The sequence below is a fragment of the Glycine soja genome, chromosome 20 (assembly GCF_004193775.1).
Source record: "Glycine soja cultivar W05 chromosome 20, ASM419377v2, whole genome shotgun sequence".
NCBI classification, from domain to species: Eukaryota; Viridiplantae; Streptophyta; class Magnoliopsida; order Fabales; family Fabaceae; genus Glycine; species Glycine soja.
The window spans coordinates 36,275,164-36,287,138 of record NC_041021.1 but is presented as its reverse complement, the minus strand read 5'-3'; the positions used below and the strand labels follow the sequence as shown (position 1 = coordinate 36,287,138).

Genomic DNA, 11,975 nt, shown 5'->3' with positions numbered 1-11,975 from the left:
TATTTTGTCACTTTACGATTCATGGTTGGAACAACTCATAAAGGGGAAGAATGTGAGCAAATGGGGATGGCACATTCATTTGTTCAATAATTTAAATTTGAACGATGATTGCATGGTTGGTAACTAAATTAACCAACAGTTTGTTGACTCGTTATTCCTGCCTTGTATTATTCTCCTTTGGAGGAATAGTATAAGTTGCTCCTCCCCAAACTTTCACTTTCTTTTTCTTTTTCATTTTCCTTTCCTATTTACTTTTCCATCAGCTAAGGTAGGCGAATTTTAAATAAGTGAAGCTTCATCGTACTAGAACCACTAAATTGAATGTCTCAACGTGTAGGAATTTGGATGGTGTGCAACTTTTTAATACTTAAGGTAAAACATATATAGGTAAATGGATTCCACCAAAACTAGTTGGGTCAAATAACTCAACAAATTAGGTTACCCCAACAATGGCACCAACCAAATCTTAATTTAGATTTTTTATCCATCAATATTAATTTGTTACCAATATTAATTTTTGTTAGCAGCAGAATCTTTTTTTTTTCCTTAACTATTCCACGCACCTTTTATATATATATAGAAACAGACTATGTCATCAATTTGAAATGACATGTAACATAATATATTTTAGTGCATGCCATCATTAATATTATAATAAAAACTTTATTTTATATTTTAAATTCATAATTTTAAGAATAAAAATATAATATAGTTAAATTTAGTTTTATTTTTTAATTTAAAAACTAAAATATATTTTCTCCCAGTATTTTTCTTTTAAAGCTCCATGATTATAACACAAACAGACATCACTCTTAGTTATTGTGCCTCTGTCGTCATCCCAATATAGTGTGGCTCGAGTGAAATCCACGTTATTTATTTATATCCTTTAACATATCTAAATAATTCCTTAGGTTATGTATTTTGTATTTCCCTAAAAAAATGTATTTTGTATTTAAAATATTCATTTTAAAATAATTACTACTTTAAACTGGAACCTTATAAACTAGTTGGCCAAACTAAATTATAAGCCAATCTAGAATGATTTATAAAACACTCCAAAAAAAATATTTTTTAATTTTATCTTCAATTTTTATTAAAGAAAGTTATGTATTTTATTAATGAGATAATAATTTAACTAAATAAAAGTAAATTTTCTAAAATTAAGGAAAATAACTTTCTTTGGATGAGAAGAAAATAAGAGAATAAATAAATAGGATACATTTTTATTTAAAGAGAAAATAAAGATAAGGAATAAAAAAATCAAAAATCAAATTTTCTCCCATATCATTTCCTCTTCATTTTAAATTAAATTGTTTTTGGTCTCTTTCCTAGTTTTCTTTCCTCTCAAACAAATAGAGGATAACATACTAGGCTAAATGGTTAATAATTCATTACTATTAATTATTCTTTAACGTTTTAAGTCAAGTATTTCCGCTTAAGCAAACATAAAATCAATAGAATTTTCGTTAAGGCTATATTGCAATTTGTCCCAAAAATAACAAAGGGAAGACTTTTCCAATTGCTAGTAAAAAATCCAGATATAATGGTTTGCATATAAACATAGTACAATGTGATGGTAAACATAAAAGTAGTTCCACAAACTTGTTATCCCCATTACCAACTTTGCTGAGTGTGAATGTGGGTTATGCTCCACACAGTTTCAAGATAAAAAGATTACTTCAAACTTGTCTGTTGCCTACCATCAGGGATTGCATATAGCACAATTGGTTGTGAGGGGCGAATGAAGGGTAAATCACACCTGAAATATCCCTTTCTCTCCAGTTGCAATACATCTCCACGCTGAAGATTTCGCATGTTGGAGTCTCCATATGCTAAAGTCTCCTTTTTGGTACATGGGTTAAGCACATCAATGAAATCCTCCTCTTCAAGCTGCAACCAAAGAATAACATAAAGTATTACTATTAGTAACACAAACTTATTAATAACATTGATTGCAAATAAATTGGGTCGGTGCTAAAACAACTCCTCATTTGAATTTCACAAGTTTTCATAGTTACAGAGAAGAAAGGAACATCAAACTAAGGATTTGTAAGGTGAGCATGATAAATAATGGTGCAAGACAAGGGATCAGGCTAGGAGGTAGTATATAAAACTGATAAATTCTTGTTAAGTTTATTGCAAACTGCGCATGTCCCCATAATATCTAATGGTATAGACAAATATCCACTTAGATAAAAGTGTCATCTTTTCAAGGGAGAGTAGTGGGTGGAGGTGAAAATGGTTTTAGTAGTAAGTACTAAGTAGTACATCTATAAATGGTGATGATGGTGGCTGTGGGGAGTGGCTCGTGATGGTAGTGTATAGGTCACAAGGTGGTAGTTTCTTATCCTATCTAGTTTTAACCTAACCCCGGTTAAGAGTTATATTGTAAACACAATAAAAAAAGTATCATCTAGATATTATTCTGTGCATGCACCACATTTTACGAGGCCAAATGGGATTGCTTATCCTATCCAATAAATTTTTTTATCTGATGTGTCAAGCTTTAGAAAATTGAAAATGACTGCAGTCTAAGACAGGGTAGACAGCAAATTCAATTCAACACATCATATTGAGACAGTAAAAACTCTCTTTCATAGGACACTTTTTCAAAGTAAAGTTTCAGCCCAATGTCAGTAGATTCACCCGACCACTGCACTGGCTTCAACAACAGGCAAGATATAAACGGTATATAAACAAAACTTTAACAAAAATGAAAATTAGTAAATTACTGTGGTGCTGTTTACTTTCAGAAAATGTATTGCAGTTTTATTTTTATTTTTAACTTAAATTACAAAAATGCCACCTTTTTTCACTTTGTTTCCTGTTCTCAAATATTTCTATAGGAAATAGTGAAACAACTTTTTATTGTTTTCACTGTTTGTAACAAAAACTTTGGAAAACAAGAAACAAAGTGTAAAGAGTTGAAAATTGGGTAATTAAAAGTAAAAATAAATAAATGAAAACAAAACATTTTCTGATTTTTCTCAAACCAAACAACACCTATTTTTTCCTTAAAAATTTATATTTCCTAAATTGTTAGTGATAGAAACCAATGGGCTTAAAATAACAGTGGATGAACATGCACCTTTTTCTTTGTAATTAGATAATCAAACTCCACTAATGTCAGGCAAACTAGTTCATCTATCTCAGGTAGCCAAGTGAGTTTCAATTTTGTGGTCTTCACAGATCCTTCAAGATGCAAAGCACCGCTCAACCCTGTGATATTTCCATCTTGGTCCTTCTCTATTTCCTTCACTATGGCATTTCCCCAATCCATCAATGTTACTTCCTCACCTGCTGATAAAGACACTGCATCAGCATGGTCAAGCCATATCCTTTTAGTATATGTTGTAACTTTATCTCCGGCAGCTTCATATTTCTTGTGCCGAGGTATGATGCGGACAAATGGTTTCTCAGGACCATCGGTGAGAGTCAACAACACACGTCTGTCTGCAATGACAGCAGTGTGTCTAGGACAGACAGGGTCAATAATCTTCTTATTAATGGTCCAGAGCTTGTCCCATTCCATGAGATTGAGATTTTTGGACGCCCCCTGCAAGAGTATCAAAGAGTCATCAACATTCTTGAGCATATGAGTAATACAGGAATGAAAACACAAATAAAAACATATCCACTGCTAAACACATTCTACTTATCATTTCAAATTTGTTAGAGAAATAGAGAATGATGCATCTTTCTTTTTTCCTTTTTTAAAAATAAATGAAACCAAAACCTTTAACATACCTGCTCAACAATAAACTGTATCAGGGCTTCAATTTTCAAACCTCTACGCACAATTCCTTGCACTGTAGGAAATCGTGCATCATCCCATCCATCAACTTTCCCATTTTGTACAAACCACAGAAGCTTTCGTTTGCTCAAAAGAGTGTATACCATATTCAACCGGCTGAATTCATAGATAAGAACTTTTCTAAGACCCATGTCCTCTTGAATGCGGTAATATTGGGCATTGCGATCATGGTATTCACTAGACCGAAGGGCATGCGTGATTCCTTCTATAGCATCAACATATGGACAAGCGAAATCATAAGTTGGATACACTTTATACTTGGATCCAATTCTATGATGGGGCATTGGATTGCAACGATAATATACAGGATCTCTAAGTGATTTGTTTGGGTCCTGCATATCCAACTTGCCACGGACACAACACTGCAATCCCCTCTCTGTTCCTGCAATCATTTCCTTCCACAGTTTTAGATTCTCCTCTACTATATTATTTCTGCATTTAGATTCTATGCCATCCATTCTCTCTTTTTGCATTTGTTCACGTGGAGTGTCATCAACATATGCTTTACCCTCGCGAATTAATTTTTCAGCCATTTCCATCAACTCAGGGAAGTAATCTGATGTATATGTAATTTGTTCATATTTGATGCCCAATGTATCAATATCTTTAATCAGGTTGTCCACAAATTCATTGCTTTCTTTAGCAGGATTGGTATCATCAAAACGCACAATAACCTGACCCTGGTATCGCTCAGCAAAATATTTGTTCAACAAAGCTGCTTTTGAGTGTCCAATATGAAGATAACCACTTGGTTCAGGTGCAAATCGCAAGCGAACTTTTCCAACTTCAGCATCTGGAAGATCTATTTCTGCTGAAGGTTTGCTTCCTCCTTTGTTGTTCTCAGACACATCTCCATTCACCTTCTTCACTTTATCAGTGTTTACTGACTGTTCTTTTGACTTGGTTGCTGTTGGTTCACCCAATCCTTTTTTGCCAGCATATACTGATGTGACTTCATTTAAGGCAGTACCATGTTCTTCCACTATTGAATTGAACCATCGTGCAAGATTTGGATATTTCTTTGACTTCCTTAGACTTTCCCATCTCTTTCCAGAACCTGCAAAAGCATAGCACACATAGAATCTATTTGAATTGCGGGTAATAACAACAGGCCATCAAGGTACACAGAATAAGAATAGAGAAATGGAAGATAGAGTATTCTTTTGCACACACTACCACAGCATTCTATAAATTTGTCAACTACGATATAGTCTTTTTGTCCAAAGAACACAACAAAGCTACACATTAAACCCAGTGGATCCTGCATAGATTGCTAAACCTAGTTTGTTGGCATGGATACAACAAAGAAATAACCTCAAAGTGAAATCATAAACATGATTTTCTCTTCCATCGGCAGGTTGTTTAAAAGTGAACTAGCAGTACCACAAGACAATAGGTGTCATTAAAAGCCTTTACCTGCAAGACCTGCCCAGATTGCTAGGTCTGCAATTGACAATGAATAACCAACCAAAAAAGTACGCTTCTCCAGGTACTCATCTATATATTTGCATGCATTCTCAAAAGCAGGGCCCAATGAGAGGATAGGAGCATAGTCCAGCCATTCATCAATCTAAAACAAAAGAAGGGAAATCAGGAAAAAAGACAATAAAGTGTGTAAACAACTAGGAGCAAAAGGGTAACACATGAAATAACTATTTGGAAAACAACTTTATTAATCTTAAGCAACATTATATATTTGTCATGAAAATTATATTCAACCTTTCATTTTCAATAAAACATCTTGCAGGATTCCTCTATGCATTACAATTATGTCACATCAGGAAAATCACCTGGCTAGATTCAAATGGATTTTGCCCATAGAAATTAGGAAGGCTGGCAACTCGCCCGATATAACGTAGAAGAGCATATGGTCCGTGCAACTTTAGCCTGCAGAGTAAATGCATTCATCAATCAATAATAGATAGTACATATGGACATATGGTTGCCCTGATTATAAGAGAATATGGGGGAAATCTAGCAATAACATAAACCCTTTATTTTTTCCTTTAAGAACCAAATTGAATAATTGATAGAATCACTTGAAAGGGTAGCCATACGAAAATGAAATTCATATGCATATAAATATGAAATATAAATATAAAACCTAAAACTCACAGCACATTACATCATAAAAATACTATATGTTTTGCATGCTTCCAAAAATGTCAATCCTACGCAAAGGGGGGCTTAAAAAAATGAATTGGCAGTCATCTACGATTCAAAACGAACTTCAACGCACATATGAATTACAATGTCACTGACTCTTGGTTTATTTTGAAGCAGTGTTGCTAGTTGTTACGCTGAGAAACGAACATTGAGGGGTGCGCAAAGTTGAAGACATTGGAGAAATAAAGAAATAAAAAGGAGATCGGAAATGTACCCATCGGAGAAGATAAATGAGGGAGGTGAGTCAGGAGAGAGAGCGGTATCAATCGTGGGAGAGATTCCGGCGAGCTTGGCGGCGGCGATTACCGATAACGGCGGAGAAGATGGGGCGAAGGCAAAGGTTTTGATATCCATGCTATGCAATTAAGACAAGACAAACTCGCTCCTTAGCACTACTCTAGTCTAGGTTAAGCACTTGGTTTTTCATTTTCACTTCTCCTCATTCTAATTTTGACTTTATTTTATTTTATTTCCTTTTTCATCCCAAGTCAAGCCCATATATATTGTCAAAGGCTTGGCCCATCGGAAGATGAAAATAAAGGGAGGTGTTTTAACTTTAAACGCAATATTTTCAATTTCAGCACATAGTTTCTATAATACTAGTCAAAATATTGCAATATTACAGCTGGCCTTCATTTAGAAGCTTGTTTCCTTCTCTTCTATGGGTTGAATTTTAGTGCAATATATTTAATGCTAATAATTTTGGGGAATTTGTGAATGCTAAGAAAATAATAAAAAGTAGTGTAAAATAGAAAAATAAGATCATGTTTGGATATCCATTAAAAACAATGTATAAGAGGATTTCTGTGTCAAATTTGTAAAAAAGAGACAAAAGCTAGTTCAACTTGCTTCAATAAAACGCAGACCATTTCTTTTTTATGGAACCAAACACACTATAAAACAAGTGATGTCAATAATAAAAATAATAATTGTTGATTGAAAAATATTAAGAAAACATTCTTTTGAATAAATTCACTTATTATTCTAAATTTATTAAGAATTATAAAATTTTGTAAGTCTCACATCTTATTTTAATGAACATTTGTTTTGATTTGATAGTTTTTAATAAATCTTAAGCAATAAAAAAATACATTAAAAAAATGTATTATTAATACTCTTCATGTTAATATTATGACAACAAAATTTTATTCCATTACTTAAAGTTAATTACATGGATCATAAGACCTTATTCGGTTTAATTAAAAGACCCAAAATTTTCAAATATCTCTTAATAATTTTTTCCCAATGTTCTTCTTAGTTTTCATCTCCCTTCTTTATAATAATAAAAATCATCTAATATACTCTTTTCATTGCTAATCTTGTTTGTATATGTTCAAACCACTCTTATCGTCTCTTTCATCTTTTCCTTGATCAATGTCATGTTAATATTTTAACATTCTGATTTATCTACTCCTACTTTCTTATTGTTATTCTATTACGAAGAAAGAGTAGAAGGGTGCACTAAAGGAGAGGCCTAACAAAAAGAGCACTAAACTAGGGTACCTCAAGGACTACCTCTAACGGCCTTGATGTTGACTTGGCAACCTTGTCCCTTGCTTGCCTGCCAATTCCAATTGTTGAATCCATTTCCACCATTTTGTTATTATCATGTTCTATAAAATTCCAAAATCTGTTATTTGTAATTTTGCTATAAATATAGGACTTATGTAATAAGTCAAGGCAATGAAAAACAACAAGTATTTCCCTCTTTTGGTTTTGGGAGGTTACTGGCCCTCTGAAGTCCAGCTCTAACCCTCTATGCCTAACATTTATGGTGCTCTCGTTGAGAGCTGCCCTCCATGGCGGAATCCACTCGTTCAAAAGTGAACTCCAACCGCTTAGAGGATGCCATCACCAAACTCACTACCCACCAAGTATCCCTCAGTGAAACCTTGCATTCCATGACCCTTAAGCTCGATGAGCTCATTCACAAACTCCATACCTCGAATTCATCTCACCATTCACCCTCATTATCCACTGCTATTCTAATCCTTGTCTCTCCATCTTCTGCGCACTGCATGAAGCTCGAATTACCACGATTTGATGGTACTAAACCTTTGGGTGGATATTCAAGATTAATCAATTCTTTGAATATCATTCAACCCCAGACCATGAATGCCTTACTATAGCTTCCTGCTACATGGAAGGTAGAGCTTTGGCGTGGTTTCAATGGATGACCCGTAATGGTCAATTCACTTCTTGGCCCGCGTTCCTTTAGAAACTTCAGACCATGTTCACCCCCTCCCAGTATGACGACCCTACTAGGGCCTTATTCAAACTAACACAGCTTAGTGATGTTCAATCATACCTGGTTGAGTTCGAGGATTTGGTGAATAGGATTGTCAGTCTTTCGCCATAATTTCTTCTAAGCTGCTTCATCTCGGGCTTACAACCCAACATTCGCCAGGAGGTACAAGCTCTGCAACCTCTGACCCTGGTCCAGGCGGCGGGCTTGGCGCGTTTGCAAGAGGAGAAATTGGTGGATGGTTGTCATTCCTTCCGCAGTAGACCACCTCCATTTCCTTCCTCCCCAGTTCCAGTGTCTCCTTCTCCCTCGACCACTCCTTCTCCCGTGCCATTGTTTTCGACACCACCGAAACCACGTGCTTCACTGCCCATTAAGCGCCTTTCGCCTAAGGAGTTGACCTTGAGACGTGAATGTGGCCTCTATTTTCAAATGCGATGAAAAATTTCATCGTAGCCACTAGTGTGCCTCCAAGGCCTTTTTGCTCATTGCGGACGATGAAGAGCCTTTTGAAGACAACCCTCCTTTATTGGAGCCCTCACTCGACCCGCCTAATACCCAAGACTCGCTTCAGGCCTAGATTAGCTTACACACTTTCGGGCCACCTAGCCCCTGAAACATTACGCCTGGTGGGCCACATTGCCTTGCAACTAGTGGTGATCTTAGTGGATGGGGGGAGTACCCACAACTTCATCCAAGAACACCTGGTGCGTCAATTGGTCTTGTCACCACGCCCCACTGCTCCTCTTTGTGTTTTGTCGTTGTGTGGTGCAAACCTTGTCCTCGGCGTACAGTGGCTTGAATCACTTGGCCCATTGTGTTGACAGACTACAATACTCTATTTATGAAATTTATTTGTGAGGGGCGCCTAATTGAATTGCAAGGAGACACAGACTCTTCTCTCCATCTCATCATCCCACCACAACTTCACCGATTGTTTCAAAAAGATGAAGCCAATGCATATTTCCATATCCACATTACCCCGACAGACCTCCCTCCACCCCAAACTACCATTGACCACCTACCATCGCCCATCCAGAACCTCATTACACAGTTTACTTACCTTTTCCAATCATCATCTTCATTACCTCCATCGCAGCCCACCAATCATTATATCCACCTTCTACCGAACTCTGAGCCAGTGAATGTAAGGCCATATTGCTACCTCATTTTTAGAAACAGGAAATTGAAACACAGGTCAATTCGATGCTACAGAAGGGACTTATTCGTCCTAGCACTAGTCCTTTCTCGTTGCCGACAATCTTGGTCCGAAAACACGATGGCTCTTGGCGATTTTGTGTCGATTATCGCGCACTAAATGCCATCACGGTCAAGGATCATTTTTTGATTCCGACCATTGATGAACTTTTGGATGAACTTGGTGGTGCGATGTGGTTCTCTAAATTGGACTTTCTCTAGGGGTACCATCAACTATTGATGCACAAAGATGTCTCCAAAACCACTTTTCGCACTTATCATGGGCACTTTGAATTCAGAGTCATGCCGTTTGGGCTGTGCAATGCTCCATCATCGTTTCAGGCGACAATGAATGCCATTTTCCAGCCGTATCTCCGTCACTTCATTATTGTTTTTTTGACGATATACTGATTTTTAGCAAGACATTCAAGGATCACGTAGCTCACCTGGAGAAAGCTTTCCAAATTCTTTTGGAAGGGCAATTTTTTCTTAAACTGTCAATATGTTCATTCGCTCAGAAACAAATTAAGTACTTGGCCCACATGGTCTCAGCCTAAGGAGTGGAACCCGTTCCTACTAAGATTCACGCCATCAATAGTGGTTGAAATCGCAGTCAACAAGGACATTACGTAGTTTCCTCGGCCTCACCGAGTTTTATCGTCGGTTTATTCGCGACTATGCTTCCATTGCAGCCCTATTAACAAAACTGGTCAATCAAGACACATTTGAATGAACCTCTGCGACAGAACTTGCTTTCAAGGAATTAAAGAAGGCGCTGACCACTGCTCCTGTTCTACATTTATTGGATTTCACCCTCACTTTTACATTGTAGACTGACGCATCTGGTGTCGGCATGGGCGCCGTGTTATCTCAGAAGGGCCATCCGATTGCCTTCTTTAGTAAGCCATTTACCCCCAAACTCCTTCAAGCTTCCACTTATGTGCGGGAACTCTTCGCCATTACTGCCGCGGTAAAGAAATGGTGACAATATCTTCTGGGTCACCTTTTCACCATTCTTACAGACCATCGTAGTCTGAAAGAGCTAATGACGCAAGTGATACAAACGTCGGAACAACAAACCTATCTAGTCAGGCTTATGGGGTATGACTACTCTATTCAATACCACTCATGCAAATTGAATGGCGTTGCAAATGCCTTATCCAGGGTCCTTGAATTCGTTCCCAGCAACCTGTTAGTCCTCTCAGTTCCATGCTTGACTTCCCTCAAAGAATTGAAACACTAGCTTTTGCATAATACGAATTTTCTCCAATTGTGACAGGAGATTATGGACCAACTTGATAAACACCTAGAGTATAGTATTGCCCAAGACTTAAACCTTAAAGGTGGTCGCATTTGGTTGCCCCTGGGGTCTTCGTTTATTCCTAGCCTGCTCACAAAGTATCACTCGTCCCCCATAGGAGGCCACATGGGTGCCTATGGGACACAATTGGCGAGATTCCTGAACCCGAATGTATCGAGGCCACATGGGTACAAACAGAGGTGCTCAATCGTCCTCGGGAAAATTCTTGAACTGGGTGGAATGGTCTTATAATACCTCGATACATTTAGGTTCAGGAATCTCGCCATACGAGTTGACCTTCGGCAAGAAACCCTTTACTATCCCACAAAACATTACCGAAACCTCCAATCTTGAAGCAGTTGATGATTTTCTGAAAAACAAGGAGGAGGTCTTTGCTGTGATATGAAAGAAGCTTTTGAAGGCACAAGTCCTGATGAAACAAATGGTAGACAAGAAACGCAGGGACGTAAATTTTAAGGAAGGAGATTAGGTCATGGTGAAATTACGGTCCAATCGACAGTCCACCATTTCAGGTACTTATTCGAAGCTTGCTAAGAGGTATTATGGGCCACTAAACTTGAGTACCTCAAGGACTACCTCTAACGGCCTTGATGCTGACTTGGCAACCTTGTCCCCTGCTTGCCTGCCAATTCCAATTGCCGAATCCATTTCCACCATTAGTTATTATCATGTTATGCAAAATTCCAAATTCTGTTATTTGTAATTTTGCTATAAATATAAGACTTATGTAATAAGGCAAGACAATGAAAAATATCAAGTATTTTCCTCTTTCGGTTGTGGGCGGTTACTGACCCTTGAAGTCCAACTCTAATCCTCTGTGCCAAACATATTCCGTTTAAATCCAATATATATATTTTTTATCATCATCTGAGATTACTTTGCCGTGTGAAATGAGCTTACTCAAACCAGTATTAACATATTTTTCTTTAATACTTAACGACTAACAGCTATTTTACACTACTAACGCAATTTCGAGTAAGTTTTATTTTATTCATTTGCAAGTTTGTAATATTTAGTATTTTTCTAAATTTTGTTATATTGTAAAAATCTTAATTACGACAGACATTCCATATGAAGAATGAGAAAAGTGTAAGATTTCGCTTGGTCATTGATCGAATTTGAATCATAAAAGTTAGGTAGAAAACCAAGGCTAACACGTGGAAATAAGAAGCGAGAGACAGAATCAGCGGTTTCTAATTTCTACGTTTCATTTCGCAACAAATGATTCATCA

The 11,975-nt window shown here is 36.9% G+C and overlaps 1 protein-coding gene across 1 annotated transcript; it reads right to left on the bottom strand.

Moving 5' to 3' along the window:
* Positions 1–1,451: 1,451 nt before the first annotated feature.
* Positions 1,452–6,450, bottom strand: LOC114402840 (glutamate--tRNA ligase, cytoplasmic-like). The gene is made up of 6 exons (XM_028365529.1): positions 6,195–6,450; positions 5,605–5,701; positions 5,231–5,384; positions 3,748–4,871; positions 3,089–3,556; positions 1,452–1,890 (listed from the first exon to the last, which is right to left on the bottom strand). Exons 1-6 carry the CDS (start codon positions 6,332–6,334, stop codon positions 1,675–1,677), a joined length of 2,199 nt encoding a protein of 732 aa, XP_028221330.1. The 5' UTR covers positions 6,335–6,450; the 3' UTR covers positions 1,452–1,674.
* Between the last annotated feature and the right edge of the window lie 5,525 nt (positions 6,451–11,975).